The sequence below is a fragment of the Pseudomyrmex gracilis genome, unplaced genomic scaffold (assembly GCF_002006095.1).
Source record: "Pseudomyrmex gracilis isolate BER0280 unplaced genomic scaffold, ASM200609v1 scaffold_66, whole genome shotgun sequence".
NCBI classification, from domain to species: Eukaryota; Metazoa; Arthropoda; class Insecta; order Hymenoptera; family Formicidae; genus Pseudomyrmex; species Pseudomyrmex gracilis.
In genome coordinates, this window is record NW_018020650.1 from 91213 (window position 1) to 111232 (window position 20020).

The 20020-nt window shown below is 45.7% G+C and overlaps 1 protein-coding gene across 3 annotated transcripts in view; it reads right to left on the minus strand.

The window, feature by feature from the left end:
* The window catches only part of LOC109854447 (neurogenic locus Notch protein), a 182727-nt gene that overhangs the window by 82772 nt on the left and 79935 nt on the right, over positions 1 to 20020 (minus strand). For 2 of the 3 annotated variants that reach the window (XM_020427537.1, XM_020427536.1), the window contains exons 4-5: positions 19355 to 19550; positions 4920 to 5053 (exon numbers count right to left, since the gene is read on the minus strand). In XM_020427537.1, the coding sequence (XP_020283126.1) occupies positions 4920 to 5053; positions 19355 to 19550 (330 nt within the window). Of the gene's footprint in view, positions 1 to 4919; positions 5054 to 5578; positions 7005 to 19354; positions 19551 to 20020 lie in introns of those variants that run through there. The other variant, XM_020427539.1, reaches the window with a different exon arrangement.

Genomic DNA, 20020 nt, shown 5'->3' on the forward strand with positions numbered 1-20020 from the left:
ATTCAAGTGACACAAATCAAATATTATTCAATGCTGAACGAATTGTGCAAAAATTATGATACGTTTTGCACGACGATTCCCTCGAGATTCGCGCCGTGTCTCTCGCGACACGCCAAAACCCCCAATGAGCCCGGTAACAGTATCGAAAGGGGTGCTTCGCAACACATCTGTGCGATTTAATCGAATCGTGGGAAAGCCGAGAGAGAGAAACACACGCGAAATCCGCACGTAACTACGCGGAATGTCGGAACGATAAAATATATATATATATATACATATATTTCGCTGGTTCGTTACAGCTCCGGCATATCTCTCATGCGTACAACATAATAGCGTATAAATTTTCGATGTAAATAATTTCACGCGTGTGTGTAAAAATTCTCGCGATGGTTTTCGGCGAGCGCGTTACAAACACAACACACGCGCGCGCACACACACACACATACATTTCGTAGGTAAAAGATAATGTAAAATGTACAAAGTCACTGACGTAATGCGCGTTCTTCGAGATTTCTCGCTTTATGCAAATAGACCGGGTCTTTATCTCGACGAGAAACCATTTGTAAGCAGAAAGAGACGCGCGCCGCGACAAGAGTATTAAATAAAATTGTTGTATTTTCGTGACTGTATCACATGCGGAGAGACTATATACCGCGCGTCGTCTTTTCAGTGCGAGAGATCCTGAATTCGGAGATTCCAGACGATAGAGTCTCTCTCTCTCTTCTTCGGAGTCACGTCTCTCAGAGCGGTTCGGACTCATTTGTTCTGTCCCTTTGCCGCGCGCGAGCTTACGAGAACGAGAAACGCCAGCGATTATGCCCCCGTGGCCACGGATAACAACGACCGGTATCTGTCACTGTCGCGAGGAATTGTGAGCACGTCCCGAGATCGGTGTCTCCACGTCTCTCGGAAGCTCTTATATTTCTATTTTTTTTTTTTTTTAGTTGGACGACTAATGTGCTTCGAGAGGATGAAGAGACCGAGCAAATCCCCGCGCACGTGTGACAACTTTTAAATAAGTCCACTTCAAAATTTCAAAAAAAAAAAACTAACTCTTTGTAGTTTGACAAATTATCAAATAATTTTTATTAAACTTTTATGTAGATAATTTTTTTTATATTTGACGCAATGATCGGGAGCGAATTCGAGGTGACACACCTATTTCTCGCGAAGCAGAATATTATTTTATTTCGTACACTTTCGTAAACTTTATGCCATGCTAGTACAAACGGCTGTGTCTTTCGACGTCTCGGATACGACCGCGAACAACTCCCGAGGCGACACTCCGTCTACGTTGCGATGGAAAAGGCCAATTACGACGCAGCCACTTTGTGCGCGATGCTTTGTCGGCTATTTGCGTGCGAGGTGGATTCCGTGCGGATCTCCGAGCCACCTACGGAGAGTCAGGTTGAAGATCCGGAAGAACGGGCGGGAGAGAGAATGGAGCCGACAACACACACGCGCGCGGGAACCGCGAGATGAAATGGACCGGGGGATACAATGCGCGAGAATGGAGGCATATTGTGTGTACGAGTCGTACGACCGCGAGGACACTTGTTAGACGTCGCCGTACGCGTCTGCTTTGTGCTTTCGAGTGTGTTCGCGGATATTAATTACGCAACACACGTCACGCCGAAGTGAAGCGTGGTTTTTGTTGGATTGCAGAGAGGAGAACCACGAGGGCATATATTGAGAAGAGGACACACGAGAGAAGATACACATACACATCATTAACTCTCCACAAAGAGAGCGGACCGCCCGAAACGCGGCCGGTCTCTGAATGACGATGCCCGCGAGGGAATTAGACGGGATTTAATTAAGTGTTGAGTCCCGTGCTCGACCAATGGGGAACAATGTAACAGAGAAGTCGATGAATCTTTTTTTTCTCTCTTTCTTTTTGCGCGAGGAAAGAATCATACATGTGTGTGTGTGTGTGTGTGTATTCGATCGTTTCTAAACGCGCTGAAAAACCGTTTCTCTCTGCGAACCCACACCAAGTGTGGGTGGCGAGAGAGGCACGCACATACACACCGCGGCGTTAAAATTCGTGTACCGTTGCGCGAATGGTAGATACGACACGTGGGAACGAGGCGCGAAGTTATCGCGCGCCGATGTAATAATTATCAGCGGATCGATCGCGACGCGCGTGACGGAAAACTCCGGCCGATTATTTCGCGCCGTTTCCGGGTGTGTGTATATACGATGCGTCGGTACCGCTTGTTTCTCGTATTCGGCGAGAACACGAGAGAAGAAGGAGGTTGCGCAAAACGCGCGCTGGACGTGCGCACGTATATCGCGCGTTCCGAACAAACGAGGAACAAGAAGAAGATGTAGGAATCCAACAGACTGCGAGAGGATTTGTATCCTCCGACCGAACGTGTTGTTGTCATCCTTTACGAAGCTCAAACGATAATTAAAGAAAAATTCGATAATTAAAGAAAAAAATTGCGATTTGTATTGCAACACATAATCGATCGAATAAATTAAAACCCGATATCGATCGCGGTAAAATGGATCGGATCGATTCGATCTTACACACGCGAGCAGGATTTGCTGATTTTAATTAACGTGATATATGCAACGCCGTCGTTTAATTGCTACGCGAAAGGGGACGCGGATAACCGGTCCGCGGACGTGAAATGACCGCTTTTAATTGATAGAGAAGCTCGTGCATATATTTCTCGTGCGTCTTGAAGTTCGTGCGGACTTTCGAAGGCGAGGTCGTCGATCAGGCCACTCGTCAATAATTCTTTAATGTTATTCAGCGATCTCGAACATTAAGAAAACGCAAATATCAATAATAACGAGAGCAGCCGTCGCCGGAGACGATGTCACTCGCGATCGCGGCGAGAAATCGATCGATAAATTAATCGGTGTGAGAGTAATCGACGGAAACGAGACTATATCCTTCAATCCTTCCGATGAGATCGCCGACAAAGTGCAACTTCGACGATAAATTCGAACGTTTTTGCCGATCGTCGCGGCAACGGACATAAAACCGACGATTTAATTCGTCCGCAAGAACTTCGCTGACACAATTGTCGATCAATCGACATGATTCGTCTCTTTATCTCGTTCCGATTCGATCACTTCGTGTGTGTTTGCGCATCGATGTGTGTATCGAATCGAACGAGAGAGAGAGAAAGGAAAATACTTCGATCCGGATCTAAAAAACAAGCTGACTATCTCTCTCGTTGTTCGATTTGTTTTCTCTCTCTTTCTCTCTTCTTTTCTTTCTCGCATATTTCTCCTTTCTTTCTTTCTCAAGATCGCCCTCTTTCCTCTCTCCACCGATTAATCTAAGACAAGCGCGCGGTTAATCGTTTAACCGGCGCTCGATAGAGTAGTTTCTAATTAGCGGAATGCAATGAAGGAGGCGTGATCGGATCGGTCGACGAGGAAAATTCTTCGTTAGCGCAGGGATCGTCGTTAAGGAGGAGACGCGCGAGACGGGGCAAAAGAGGAGAGAATGAAGTAAGCTGGCGGCGAGAAAGAACAAGGGGCGGTGTAAAAAAAAACTCGGCTCGAAGAAGAGAAGTGAGGATAAGAGTTGAGAAAGCAGAAGGCCGCGCAAAGTAAACCATGATAGGATCGACGTTAAGAATCGAGAAAAATAATTTTTTTCGAGGAAGATTTATTCAAAACGCGATTGAATTTAGTCTCCGAGAAAATTAAATCCGGTACTTGAGCAAATTGGCTTCTAATATGCAAAAGAAAAAAATTCATTGCTGAGATTTATGAGAGTTGAAAATAAAAAATATTTATCACACGTAATTGTGAACAATTATATCGGAATTTTCAGCGTTTTCTCGAGCACCTATATATCGTAAATGACATTACTAGCATTACGCGGCATATAATATTGCGTAAAATGGCACCAGGAAACGCGTAACGATCGGTAACGAAGAGCCACCTGCGTAGAGGTGGAGAGCTCGCTCGCGTTTCTTTAACGGGAAAAGACTCGCGCCGGCAAAATGGAAGGGAACGGTGGAGAGAGAGAGAGAGAGGGGGGCGGCGAAGGGGAACGCGCGAAGGAACAGACCAAGACGGCGAGGAAGAAGAAGAAGGTGGGGTCGCCATGGTTGTGGTCCGCCTGGGAAAAAGAGGACCACGCATTGTGATCCGGGAAGCGAGAAGGCCACGCTAGGCTGACCCTAGGCTTTACATTAACCATCCACCGTGTACACACGCACGTAAATGGCCGTAGAGCCACCCCCGGGGCCCGCGGGTCTCTCGTACCTGTTGCACCGAGTAATCACACTGGCCCGCAAGAGGCCACTTCCTTTGTCTTCCTTTTTCTCCCGCGTTCCTGGGACAAGGTTGCGCAACGGGCACAACCCCGGAGAGACGACCCCCTTTTCTCCCGCGCGATAAACAGAGTGGAACATACGAATGCGCGAAAAATCGCCGAGAAGATTCGCTTTCAAAATTTCGCGTCGCAATTAGCCCACGAGAACACGAGAGCGTTCCCGTGAGAAAAATCTTCGAAAACGGTTTTCACGGATATCGTTCATTTCGCGGTCCCGCGTGATGATAAAAGAAGTGCGGCAATCATTTTCGTTTTGACTCTCCGGATGCGAGACAGGACGGGACGTGAATTTGACGTGTTTGAACAGTAATTGCCAGTCAAAAAATTACAGCCTCTCCGAGGTCACAAAGGTGGAAATCTCACGCGTTTATAACGCTGTTATATATTTTATTTTCGGCGGGAGAGACAATCGCAGAACAATCGCGTAAAGAAGAGAGCGCGGTCGGAAAAGGAGGAGCGAGAGATGCGCGAGAAGATCGTACGCGTTGATACGAAAAAAAGTTTCGTCTTTCACGAGATACGTGGCGGCGACAAGAAAGAAAGAGAGAGATCTTACAACGGCGATACAAAGACAGAGAGAGAAAGAGAGCGAGGAAAAAAAAGTACTCACCTTCAGGACAGATGCACTCGTAGTCGTGCTCGCCTCGCTGCTGACACGAGCCTCCGTTTTCACATGGCGACGGGTCGCAGGGGATGTATTCGCTCTCGCAATTCTGCCCCGTGTATCCGCTCGAGCACATGCATCTGCAATGCAAAAGATTTTTTTAAAAACCACCGCCATCGCGCACACAAACAAAGTTATAAGTTGTCGAACGACGTCGATCGTTGAATTACTTATTGCTTATCGATCTTTCTTATCTTTCGCGCGTGTTTATTCTTTTGTTTTTTTGTTTTTTTTTAATGCGATACGTAAACGGTGTATATCGATTTTTTATGTGGCACGAGGAATGTGTCGCGTAAGACGATCCGACAAATGCAAAACAATTCCATCGATTTCGCATCGAAAGAACGCGATACCGGCAATCGCATCATCACCTGCCACTTGTCTCGTCGATTATAATAAACCAGTGTGTTTCTCTCGTCATGTGAGAACACGTTTGTCTATATAATAATAAATAGACTCGGCCGAAATGTCGGTTGTTTCAACAATTCGACAAGGTTTCTACTTCAAACTACTGATGTTTTTGTTTTTTTACAAAACCTACTGAACCGCAATATTTCAAATATTTTTATTTCACGCGTGTGAGAAAACTTATTTTAAATTCGCACCTCGAGTCCACGACGAACAGGAGCAACAGCAGCCACGCGTACGTAAGATACATTTTCGCTAATAATCGAAGCCCAAGGACGGTCGCAGCGATAAAACGTAATCCTCATATTTCGACAAAACAATCCAGAGCGCGAACTGTTTACTCCATTTTGTTTTTGTGTTTGCAACACCGACAGTTTCCTCGGACTATTTCACAAAATACGAACACATCCGGGGGGTACAACACCTCGCACACTGATATATTATATTCTCACAGCAGTTTTATATTTTCATCACGCAAAAAAAAACAACCTTCACTATTGCACTGTTTTCGAAAGCCACTCGCGTAAATCACGTTGTTTTTCTCCGCTCCGAAATTAAATCCTCAATTTTCCAGAAAGGACGCAGTGTTCCCGAAGTGCAAGTAGAACAACAAAACCTTCCAGAGTAATCGCACGAACGGCGCGACGAAACGCAAAACGTAGAAACGGGAAAAAGTCGACGGACGACAGTCTCATGTCGGACGTGTGCGGTTCGGGGAAAACTTGGCCGCGCGCGTCGTTCCCGCGGCGAATTTGTGTGTGAATTTTAATAACGTTTTTCGTGACACCACCTCGACGAGACCATCACCGTGGCAATTCCGGAGCGCGCAGGCTTTCTCTCGTTTCGCGACACGGCGCCAGAAAACCATCCGACATTCTCGTCTTCTTCATGTTCTCACGTTGTCTCATACCCCGGGGGGTTCGACTATCTGTCTGCAGACGAAACGGCGCAGGTTTTCTTCTGCTTTTGTGTATGCGGCACTTTTGCTTCCTCGACGTTTCGAGAGCGCGACAACACACACCATCTGTCAACGCGCTACCATGTGCGACATATGTTTTCCCGCGATTGTTCCAAAAAACAACGAGCTTACTTCGATTATTTAATAATCACCGTTTGATCTCTCGCGTTCGTTCAACCTGTCAAAAATTCGGACACTGTTCTATGTCGCGTTGGAACCACTTCAGAGCCGCGTAAGAGGGCGCTGGACGCCGCACCCTGTCGGTGGCAAACTTCACGTCAAACTTTCGAGCTCGCTTCGGTGGTCCTGAATTTCAACGTATTTTCTTCCGATCCGATGTTTCTTGCTCCCTCAAAATTGGATTGTCGCGTTATTTCTTGGCGCACTTTCTCTGTCCGGTCGTTCGAGTTTCAACGAAAGTCGCGTGCTCGAAGATTTTCCGACTCCGCTTCGAGGATTTCGCAGACTCGTTCGTCGAATTGTGTCCCCCGTTGCCGAGTTCGGACAAACACACACGCGAGAGACTGGCGCGAAAGTGAGTCCGATTCGATTTTCGAACGAGTCGAGTCACGTTATCACTTCACCTCCTCGGTTCGACGCGACCACCTGTTTCGGCGCGCGAAAACGAGCCCCCTTGGAACGAGACGCGCGCAAGAGCGTGCGTCGTCCTCGAACGGCTAACGACTGACTAACCTTATCTTCCGTCGTGAGCCGCTCAGGGGGCACCAGAATCGCGCGCGATTGACCCCTCCGCAGTGCGATCACCCCCTCTACCCTTTCCGTCGCACAAACCGAGCGCGCTTTCTCTTTCTCTTCGTCGCTTGTTTCGCGCATCGAGTCTTGCGGTCCTTCCTTCGCGCTTGTTCCCTGCCAGAGGAGGTCCTGGCATTCGAGCGCAAAGTACGTCCTTTTGCAAACGAACTGTTCTTTAAGAAAAAAAACTTTTCTGCTCGTATTTAAAGCACATTCTACATTAATATTGTGAACTTAATATTGTGCTTACGTAGTTGTTCAATAAATATTTTACATCGTGGTCCTTAGAATATATTCCAAACTTTCAAATTTGATTGCAAAAGCATCGCAAAATAAATGTGTTTGAAATGTAGGATTTTTTTTTCAAATACGTACGTATTCAAGTCGTCACGCGATATCAACCCTCATCCATCATCAATGGATGCGTTTAAGTGCCCGAGTGAATACAGCTTAATCGGATACTCTCGTGTCCCGAGACACGCTCGAGGTTTCCGTTTGCACTCGCGGCAATGTAAACATGTAAATCCGCGAAATGCAACGAACGTGTCCCTCGCGGTCCAAGTCCCCCAGTGCGTATTTGGGAAGGACCGGCTCGAAAAGTAAAAAAAACAATGACTTTGCGCGAAAGTGTGTTTGCACGCCGCAAAACGGAACGCGCCTTTCGAAATTTTCAAAATGGTGCCAATGCGACGTAAAAGACGGTAGAAGGTGATCAGACTCATTAAGAGAAAGTCCAATGTTTGCGAACAAATTAACACGCGCAGTGCAAACATATGGAATGCACCGCGGTAATTAAGATTCTTTTTATGTCTTTTCGCAATATTACATAAGTACAAATGATTGTTACGCGCTAGTTTACAAATATATACATATATCAGAATTAGCATCTTTTTTTCTCCAGTCAATCAAATATCTGATGTCGAATCAGTCGATTATCGCTCGCACAAGAGGCACGAATACATTATATATTGTCGCAGCTCCATTGTCAACGAAAGTGACCGACTCCAAAGTTTAATTCTCGCTTGTTTACCCACGTTAAGCAAAGCACCCTCCCAAAGGGAAGAAGGACCTGCGGGCAGGATGATGCCTCGTTCCCCGAGAAACGTACGAGGGATGATCGACGTTCTTTCGTCCCCCGCAGGATACTTCGATCGACCTACGCGCGCGTCTCTCTCTCTCTCTCTTTCTCTCCCTCTCTCTCTCGTTGATATCCCGGGGGCTCGAACCCGGTTTCTGCATGTTACGAGTCTCCCTCACCTAATCCATTATTCCGCGTGACTGACCGCGAATGATTTCCGATACGTTCGATTTTCGAGAGGCCGCTCGATCGCACGTAGATTATCTCGCTCGCGGCTGCGACGTTCAATGGCCCGGCGAGAGAGAGAGAAAATGTAAATTCGTTCCACTTGCGTTATGGAAAACAAGATCGCGCTCGCAAGAACGAACGAACGAACGAACAATGCAGGAACAGGATCGAGCTGCGTGTTTCGACGCGTTCGTGTCTCGTTTCATGTGAGAAAGCGGATCTGAAGATTTTCCCGATCGGCGTTCGAAACATAATACGTAATTTGTAAAACAAACGCGCGAAATGTCTGAGCGCTGAAGTAGTTTTTTTTTGTTGTCGCCTGCTACAACAAAACGTCGCGATAAAAAAATGTCACGTTAACTAATTTTTTTTTTCGAGCGAGCAGCTTTTCGCCATTAGGAAGTTTTGCATAATTGCCACACCGCCGTCGAGGGCAGGAAGAGCGTGTCGCGTCCCGAGTCACGCCAGATTTTTCTCGCGCAATTAATTATTGTCCGGTCTCGCCCCTTAATTAATTAGTCATTCGATAAGGCACTGAGATCCGAGCGCGCGCACGCCAATTAAGACCTCAGCGTCTAAAGATCGGAGGGCCTAAACGCCGACGCGCGGAGCGTTTATGTCGACGCGATCGCCGGCGCATGAAGAAGCTCACGATCGCGCAAGCTTAATGGAGGTAATCGATGGGAGAAGCCGAACGTATCGTATCTCCGCGAGATAAAGTCTAATCGACAAGTACGAGCGTCTCACGCGCCGCGCATGATCGAAAGTCTCGCTAATGATGCGGTCACGAACGCAACTATACGAATAAGTTTTCATTAAACGCAGACACCGGGGTACACGGTTCCGATGAAAATTTCATGAATGTATTTGAAATTACGTTTTATAAATGAAATAACACGAGATGATAACGTTCCTTTGTTCCCTTTGTACGACGCGCGTCACGCGTAAAAAAGAAGCTTTTTACGCGACCGGCGCGGTATAAATTTTTGGCGTTCGCTTCAACGGCCGATTATTTTGTTCGGTCGCGGGCGTGAAAGAGGAGGAACGAGGGCGACGCGACGGGTCCAGGGAGAGGAAGACCGATCCGTGGCCATTTTTCAAAGGTCCGAGGGCCCGGCAGAAGCTTCACGCGCCGCGACAAAAAGTCGCTCTTTCGTACGGGAGGGGTGCCTTAATGCGCGTTCGCCCTCTCGGTGTTGTAGACAGGTTTGAAGAAAAGGAAAAAAAATCAGTAGGGGACCGGGATTAATCGAAAGTCCGGCGGCGAAGATCGTCGGGGTTCCGGAGCCCTTCTGTTCGTTCACGCCGGTGGTCGGTCGCCGTTGTGTCATTAACCGCGCCGAAAATTGATACGCGCGTCGCGCGGTTTTAAAGCTCCGCGCTTGTTGCCCGGCGCATCGTCGATTTAATTGACATCAAATTGGAGCGCGGACGGAAGATTGGATTCGCGATTGCGCGCGCTCGTCTCTTGATGACAGAAGACAGAGAAAAAGAGACAAGAGGATGAGGATGAAAAGAGAAAGAAGAGACTCGGCTGCAACATCCCCTCGACATCCGCCTCGTTTCTGACCTTCTTTACGACGCCATCAAACTTCACGATAAAAAAAGCATTCACCGGCGGAATATTAAGTACCTCTTCGGTTAATAATGTTCTTCCTTCTGGAGTTATATACGCGGGGGTTGCTTCTTTATTTTTGTTACGGTTTTTCGAACATAACGTGAAGAATTGCGTTGTCTCTCGCAATATATATAATACGCGGAATCATTATTGCGCGAATACTCGCTTCCTCGCCCGACGACCTCGTCATCGGCACCCGTTTGATTGACGCGAGCGACCCCGATAAAACAATAACACGTGTCGTTTCTTCTTCGTGTGGGTATTTTTGTTTTCGTTATTTTCTATTTTGAAGTCGTTTTTCACGCGACATTTTGCGCAATGTTTAACCGCGACGTTTTCACAGATTCAACGTTCTCTGTCACATGTAAACGTCGATCCGGCAATAGAAGCGATTCTAATCCACAAATGCGCGCAATATATCTCGATGATTTATGTAACGCGCTCGCTTTCTCCCATTGTGCGGAAAACGCGAGCGAGCAAAGCGGTTTTGACAGCGTTCGTAAATGTGTGAATAATTGCGTCTCGATTTCTGACGCGAAACCGATCGAACCTGTTATCGCGTTCTGAGATAAATCCTCGAAACCGACGTTTGTTCCGTTTTAAAGATCGCGCGTTATTTCGCGCGGCCGATAGTATAACGGGAAGCGCGAGGCTTCCCTCTCCTTCCCCTTCCCTTCCCCATTTGCCAGGCGTTACATAAATGCTCGTGAATGTCGATGGAAATCGCGGACTGACTGATTTGCGACCGACATCGCGAATAAACATGGCAAAGAATGAAAAAAAAAAAAGAAAAACAATATTTTTTATTCTCACAAATTTCCGCAAAGACCTGAATTGAATTTAGATTCTCGCGTGCGCGCGCTTCACAATCGAAAACGAACGAATGACACAATAACGATCTCGCGCCGCTAAAAAAAACAAACTTTTACGTAAGCCAAACCAGAAAACCGGCGATCGCCTTTACGATTTTCCATTGTACGCTCCTCGTTTGATTTTTTTTGTGTCAAACCTTTTTGTTTAAATTTACACACACACACACACAAGCTCGCCGATTGCATCGTTTCTGCGAAACGCGGATTATCCTTCCGCGTTTGATAATCTTCCGCGAACAAATTGCCGGCGCAAACAAGCGATGCATAAAACGAAATGCGCAAACTCCACCGTCGCGGATCAGTGCGTCGCTAGACCGTCGTTTGTGCTTTTTCGGCCGCGAGAAAATCCTCAATTCGCGTCGATTAATCGCGACAATTAATTCCGCATTGCGCGTGTGTCGTATCTCGGAACTGTGCGCGGTGACGCAAACGGATGCGTCGCGCATGTGTATAGCTCGCGAAATATAAAAAGCACAACGCCGCGGATTAACGCGGTTTTTCTAATACAACGCACACACACCACGCTTTCGCTTTCCCACCGTGCTAATTGGTCTGAATTGGATCGGACTCTCGATGGAGTCGCTTATATGTCGCGTCTCGCCGACGTCCTATCGTTGTGAAAGAAACTTTCATAGAGAGATTAAATTATTTATAAAACACAAACAATAAAAACAATAATTAAAAATATATATTAAAGAAATATACGCGTCGTACGAAATTTGATTTTTTCTGAAAAAATGTAATTGTGTACATTAGAGAAAAATACGCCCGTAATTGTTTTGAAAATGTCGCGCGCGTGACGTTCGCAAAAGAATATTTAAGACACACACGACGGATACACAAATTGCACATCGAGCGCCGAGAGCACAGTGCGAGTATTTGTTTTGCGTGTGTGGACGGAATTGAAATATCTTTACGTTGCGATCTCAATTCACACGTAATCGTATATTCACACGTCTTGATGAACGCGCGCGTTAGCAACGCGGGGCGCGCTACGCACGAAAGATGCCGCGCGACGCGTTACGTATGTGCGATTCTTTTTTTTTGCTTCGGTCGCGCCGCGCGAGATACTTTTACATCTTGCGTAAAACCCTCCCGCGTGTCCCCGCTATTATTCTCCGCGCGTCGTTACGCGCAATTTGCATTTTCCATCGAGGTGACGCGTGCGCGCTTCCGTTTTCACACACTCGACGCGAATCGGAATCGGACCTTCGGAGCGCTCGATCGAGCGATTATTCCATCGGAATAATCGTATGTTATTCCGTTCGCGTTATGAATAGCCGACGATCGGCACGGCGGAACGATCATTGACGACTCGTTGCTGCGATAATTATCGCCCCCGACAATAATCATACTCGCGAGAGAGTTTATAATCAGAGACTATTATACCATAATACTTGTGCCGTTTATCGATCGATACGCGCCACAAATGTGCGCACACAGAGAAATACGCGCAGTAAAGAAATCAGTGACGTATGCAAATTTTATATTTTACATCGAATCAGACAAAATTGCAATTAAAGTATAAAATATTGTCAATATATGCAATTAAAGTACAGAGAAAAAGCTATAATTTATATTTTATATCAAGTCGGACAACATTGAAAGTAAAGTGCAAGATATTGCAAATATATTTAATTGAAGTACATGTCAAATAAACGATACGCATTTCATATTTTATATCAAGATACAAAATTGAATTATTGAGAATCGTGTGTACATTACTTTTAGTTTCTCTGAAAAGAAACAAAAAATAACATAAAAGCAAATAAGATAAATATAAAAAATTATATGAAACATTACCGTTGTTTTAATTGGAAAAAGAGTTCGATCGACGCTAGAGATACGGCATTTGAAAAATTCCCATCGATTTCCTCTCATACGCTTATGAATTCCGAGTGACAAATGGTCACGAGGCGTGTATGTCATTAAGATTTCAAGGAACGCGAAAGAAGTCGCCCTTGGAAGTCTGAATCCATCCTGTTGGATATACTCTGCTGACGATGTTATTACGGTTAATCATTTGATTTGCTTTGACAGCACGTAGAAATTTATCCTCGAGACCGACAAGAAATGTAAATAAAGAGTTACGTGCACAGAGTGATCTCAATTTTCCGCGAGGTCGAAGAAAACGATTTTCTCGAATGTATAAAAATGTAAAAATAATATCCTTCCTTTATTTATGAAAAAACTGATAGAATATAATAAAATTTTCCGAAAGCATCTGACCAAAATAATGTCAAACGTATCCCCCACGTACGCGGAAACGTTTATCGACAACTATTCGAAGCGACTAGCGAGTGATAAATGAGGATCGTCAGGAATTTCTTTAATTATTTCCGACGCACGGACGTAACTTCGCGTGTCTCTGTCGCGTTCTTCTTTTTCCTCGTAAAATTCACCGCAGAGACATACCACACTGCCACTGCCTGAAAACGCTATCTCTCTCGACGGGTCATCGGCTAGATCTACAAGATTCTTTCGGCTTGTCGCACTTATGCGCGCACGTAGGAGGATGCCGCGGATGATTACCGCGGAAAATTCGCGTCGTAATCCGTTACCACGACGTCGAAGCGCCAAGTACTTGAAATGCATGATAGTACTTTGAATGAGATAATCCGTGAAATGTCAACGAAGCGCGTCTTGAGTTAACAAGCGAACGATATCGACTTCCTAGTGTGTATTCAAGGTCTATCTCGACATGACACTTCGTGAAAACCAAGTTCAACCGAGACTTACGGTAAAATTATTTTGCGCGCGACGAAGTTCTGTGTGTTGTCTAATAAAAATTATAATTATAATATCATTGAAATTTAACTGTTCGATAACTTCGATTTTTCTAGATATAAAAAAAATCATATGCGTGTGCGCGTAAAAAAATCAAATATTTATATAATATTTTTTATTATCAACAAAACGTAAAATATGAATGTAAAATTCGTCTCGGTATGCGCATTAACCGAGACTGATGCTCGGCATAAAACGTTGCGCGAATTAATCCGACATGTTCGCTCTTGCCGAGTTCCGATTAGAGTATTAAAGCGATTGCCGAGGATGACGCCCCGTCACGCTAAACGATCTCCGGCGATATATGCCTTTCGTGCGAGGCACGCATGATTTTTCCGCGAAGTCGCACGCCACGCGTGAGACACTGCCGTAGATTTTCCCGATCGCGCGTTTGCGCAATTACATCCGTTATTTTCTCATAAATCTCTTTAATCTGAATTTTCTCTCTCTCTCTTTCTCTCTCGCCTCTTTTTCCAAACGCAAATACTCGTTTAACAAACATTAAGAAGATCAACTGTTATTTCGAAATTGTGTTACATTGTCTGAATTATTTGCTTACATAATAAATTTCGTACGTGACGCACTTTGTTCGCGGAAAAAAATTTTTTTTCTACAAGATGAGAATAGTAAAATATTGCGAGACACGCATATGTAACAAAATATCACTCGCTCGATTTAACGGTTTCACTTAGAAACGTCGCGCGTTACGAAAAAAATAACGAAATTTGACAATGCCGGTCACGTCGTTATCGGACGCTATCACAGAGAGAAACGGGTTCTTCGAATCGCTCGCTCGCTCGAGAGAGATCTCCCACTTTTTCTTGCACCGTAACAAGAGCCACCGACAAAACGACTCCTGCTTCGCGACCACTCAACCCGGGCGTGTGACCTCGTCTATGCTGCTCTTGATCGCGTGGAAATCAGTCTCCTGAACTGCTCCCTTCGCTCGAGAGGAGTGCGCGGACGGGATGCGACACATAAAACGCGGCGACATTCAAGATCGTACACGTATCCGCGGCGCGTAGCAACAAGGCGGAGAACAAGGTTGTGAGAACGAGAAGACGACGTTCTTTTCCTCGTCGCTTCTCTCGGAGAATTACGAAGCGACTCGTTTCGGACGGCGCGTGATTTTATTATCGAGGAAAAAAAAGTGTGACTATTGAGAAATGCGTGACCGCATATTTAAAATCAGATCCTTACGGTTAAATTTCTAGAACGGACGAGAGATTTCTTGAATATCAAAGTGGAAACTTCGAAACGAGTTTGAGAGGAGAGAAAAATGCGATTTTGCAATTACGAGACACAGAAAAAAACCAAAATGCTTTAAATACTGTAATCACTTATAAAACATGGACACAACGCGCGCGCGAAAGACAGAAAGAGACGAGAGAGAGAGAGAGAGAGAGAGAGAGAGAGAAAGAAATACGGCCGTTATTCCGCGAAAAGGCCAGGTGCGAGCTTCACCTAGAAGCTCCGTGGAATCTGACCCCTCCCCTCCCACGGGGTCAATTCGCAACCCGTTGCGCGCCGAGCCCCAAAATTGCTGCGGAGGCCGCGCTTGATCAAGATCCGCCGTTAATCCATCCCGGGGTTAAGGAACACCACCGGTCTTCGTTTTGCCTCGCCTCCGCTCAATTAAATTCTACTTCAGGAAGATTATTTCATAAATCACATCCCGTCCCGAACACGCGCGCCTTCCTCCTTCAGCCGTTTTTCCCGCTTGTTTCTTCAACCACGTAACGACTCACCGCTATTTATTTCGATGCAAATTAACATTTGATATACGCACAACAAACATTTATTTCTGAAAGAGACTAATTTTCCACGCAATTTTGAAACAAATTAAAACGATATCTCTCTGCAAATTCTCGAGAGTTTATTCGCGTAGAATTCCAGCGTCCGGCTCGTCACGGCTGAGAAACAATGAGGAAAGAAATGAGCGGGGGATTATGCAATTCGCGAAAGAAGCGAGAGAAGAGAGTCCAGTCGTCCATACGGTAAAAAACTCGCACGCTCGCATTCTTGCATAGTTGCAGGTCGATCGCTCCGCGCCGGCCGCGCCGGCCGCGCCGACTTGCGCGAAGCGATCGAAGAGAAAATTCTTCTCTTCGTAGTTTGCATGACCGTGTCCCGCGATCCCGAGAAAGAGAGAGAGAGAGAGAAAGAGAGTAAGAGAAAATGCCTGACGGGATTCCGCGCGTCGCGACGTTTAATTATTTTCACGTCGAAAATTTGCGCCCGTGAAGAAATTGACGCCTCTCTTTCTCTCTTTTTACGCCCCGTCGTTGCCCTCACGTCACGCGGCAGCGGTATTACGGTACCCGGGCACCGATTCTACGTAACAATTTAATAGCATACTATCTCCCACCGACACCACCTGGCGGTCAGGTATGCCGCATCAAAGTCTTTATTAGGCCCGATTGAACAAATTATTGCGGCCTCGCGCGCGCTCGCGCGCAAGATCGGTGTTACTCGCTTCTCATCCCGTTTTGCCCTACTTCTTTCCACGATGTTGCCACATAAAGAACGTGTACACATATGGCGCGAGCTAATGCTCGGAGTAATAACACATTTAAAACATTTTAACATTGTAAATATATTCCGGAATATTTTTATCGTTTTGCGTTAGTTTTCAAAGTAGAAAAGGTCATTTTCGAGCACAAACAAGTTTTAAATAATAAATTTAATATTATATATAAATATTATAATAAATAATAAGTAATATCTAGATATTATAATAAATAATAAATAATATCTACATATTTTCTTAACAATTCCCACCAGAAAAAACGAATGTAAATAATCGATTTTCTCGATATTGATTGTTGCCACTTATATCGCTGATTGGACGTTTCTCGGATGTGATTCTCGATTTATATCGTACAAATCAAGAGGCACGGTAGTGCTTCTTATACGCGAAATTTATGCGATTGAGAAGTGAGGAGATTTTCACGAAGCAATATCTCAAGAATGACTGAACCAATTCACTTTTGTTTTAGTCTCAATCGCTTCAGAACAAAACGCTAAAAAACAAAATATTTTTGCGGTTTTTGAAGTCACGTGAAAGAGAGAAGTGGAAAAACAACACGTGACTAAATTACAGTCACGTAACTTTAGTTACGTGTTGTTTTTCCATTCCTCCCTCTCACTATTTTTCGAGCGTGATTTTCATGCGTTATTTCTGACATCTCTCATATGTACATCATGTGTATTATATGGTTTGTAAGACGTATATACTAGCTATCATTGCGGTGACATGTTGTGTTCACTGACACAACACGTTAAAATAAAAATGATAATAGCTCGCCTGTGTTGTGCTTAGTAATTATATAAAACAGAAATACATGAAGCGTTTCCGAGCTCCTACTAGTTTTTTTCAGTCGCAAACAAATTGAATCTATGAACTGTCGTCTGCGCTCGAATTATCTAGAACTTGTCTATATTCGAAACTGAGTTCTTTCAGTTTGTGTACCAGGCACAAATCAAATTGTCATTTTGTACAGCGACGTTTTACTCGTGTGTGCACGCTGAAAGTCCGCGAGCGAAAATGAATATGTCGAAGTGTCAGCTGAGGAACGCGAAATGTCGAGGCACCGACCGAGACAGACTTCCACGGAGAGCGGCTAAAAAAACGTGCACGAGTCCTTTTACATATATACACGTTCTCGCGCATACCTACACGGCGTATGCACGTACCGGCGAGATATAATTCAATATAATGTAAGGAACCAGCGACATTATCTGGTCCGGCGCAGTCAGCTCGGACTCGAGGTCCGATTAATCTCGACTCGATCTCAACAAAGCGCGGATTTATGGTATCCTCGCGAAGATCCGAGAGGACTACTCTTAAACCTGTTTTTTTTTTCGAGCGAGCTCGTTTCTTTTCCGCGTTGAAGTTCCGTCTTCTCTCTCTTTTTTCCCCTCCTCTCCGAGATTCTATTATACTTTTTCTGACAAACTTTGCTGTCGGAATTCGTGCCAATGCACGATGAGAGATCCTCCATCGTTTGATCTTCCACCGCGTTTTGATTTTTGTGTTTTTCTATCTTTGGTCGCTTCCGAGAAGCTGCCGCCTCGTTAATGTCGCTCCATTATCCCTCGCGGTGTTATACCGAGTTTCTCTCGATACGCACGCAAAGCGGTTCCCGATCTCTCCGCGCGCGCATATAAATATATATATATATATGATTCTCTTATTCCCTTTGTAACAAAAACAAGACGCATCGATGCGCTTCAATTTCGTGAACATCTATACTTTCTGCAGCGTTCGATCCGATCGTCTTGCGTCTTTTCTTCTTCGTTGTTGGTTGCAATCTCACGATCGCAATATCGAAACGCGCGCGATCGAAACTCGCATCGCGGAGAATGAGCGGAGCGCGTAATTTTTAACGTAACGAAACGCCGAATTAGGAGCAAATCAATAATGGGCCGTGGGATCGAGCCGATGAATCCTCGTTGCTTCGCGTCGTTACGCGTTTCGCGTCCCGACGTGCGTGTTCAATTGGTAATTGCGCCGAGGAGACCAACGACACTGCGAGATACCGGTACACGTTCCCCGCCCTTACCCCCCTTCTTCTCCTCTTCGGTCGCCTACGTCCGCAAAGATGCATCTCTTTGCGGACGCGGTAATACCTTCCCCGAGTTATTACGTTACTTCGCGTCTTTGTGCAACAACTTGTTGTCGAACATTAATTCCCATTTCGCGTGTTTCGCGAGCGAGCCTCGAGGTAATGTAAAGTTCGCCGAGCCCGTTGATCCCGGGAACAAAAATAATTTTGAGGAATCGATCGAGATGGTGGCGGCGAATAAACAGGCCGATCCATGACTTTGTTGTGCGCGTTCTCTCTCTCTCTCTCTCTCTCTCGCGCGCGCGCGCGCAAATCCTCCCTCGTTCTACATATGCAGATCCCCAATTGCTCGTAGAATCGATTATCCGCGGCCCGATCGTGACCGTGCGCGTTCACGCGATGCACGCGCGCGAGCACATCCCAGACAAATGGGATGAGAGGATTCCCGAGCTGCCGAGGTTTGGATATGCGCGCGCGCGAATGATTTCAGACGCTGATTCCCCGTTGATCGTTTTCTTCCCCGCACCGCGCGCGTGTTTGCAAGACGCTCCTATCATTAAGATGCATCAAACGGCGACCGTCCACATCGTTCGAGCGGATAACGAGATCCTCGGTCCTCGGTAAAACTTCGCAGGCGCGTACGCGCTTCGTTTTAACGGAATTTTAATTTCGGTCTTGCGTCTTTTTCTCACCAATACGTACGTTACATCGAGAGTATTAAAACTGAAAAAGATACGGGGCTCATGTGTACACGGGATGAAGATCGCGTTGAAATATTCAATACGAGAGAGTCGAATAATTTCTTCCTCCGGCGACACGTGAAAATAATTAGAAAGTCCAAGTTTCTCGCGAAGTGATCACACGCGGTCGGCATTCTATCGATAATTACGCGGCTAATCGTCTGTTAAACGTTTCGATTTACAGAGAAAAAGAGAAAATCCAATTTAAAAATGTCCCCGAATTCTCATCGACTCTCCGGGAGGACGTTCACCTGGTGCCGCGTGAAGCCGGTAACATGCGCAGTAATTTAACGGTCGACGTCGCGATAAGAGACACGCGCAATATTTAAAAAAACAAAAACAAACAAACTGAAAGCGCGTGTTCGACTTACTTGTAAGATCCGTGAACGTTCTTGCAGGTACCGTGGACGCACGGTTTCCTCTCGCACTCGTCGATGTCGTCCGCGCAATTCGGCCCCGTGAAACCAGGTGCGCACGTGCACTTGTAGCCGTCCTCGAGCGAGCGACACTCGGCTCCGTTTCGGCAGGGCGACGACGCGCAGTAGTCCTGTCGCTCGCAGTGCTCGCCTGAAAGAAACAAAACGCCAGGCGCTTGTTCAACGTCTCACACCGACGCACAATCTCGTTACGGGCGACAGACGCCGCGCGTTAACATTGAGAACACGATTCAATCTCGAAGGAACGAAATCCACCCACATCGGGACGACGGTCTTATCTCACAAGCGAGTCAATCAGCCTCTTTCGTCACACGAAAGCGAACTTCGTAACGTAAATGCAATGTAAATGCGAAAATATCTCGGATCTTTAATTAAACTTTGTTTATTTGAATCTTAGATAAGACTTTTTTTTTTCAATTCACATACGCGCGCAAACCAAATTATTATCGTCCGATAACCGAGACTCTCGATATTTATTACAAAACCGGTCGCTCTGCCAGACCATTGCAACACGCTCGCTTAAGACCTTCTTAGACCGAACGCGTTGCGGTACAAAAAGCGTTAGAGTGAAATTTCGTAGATAAAGATTTCAGTCGAAGA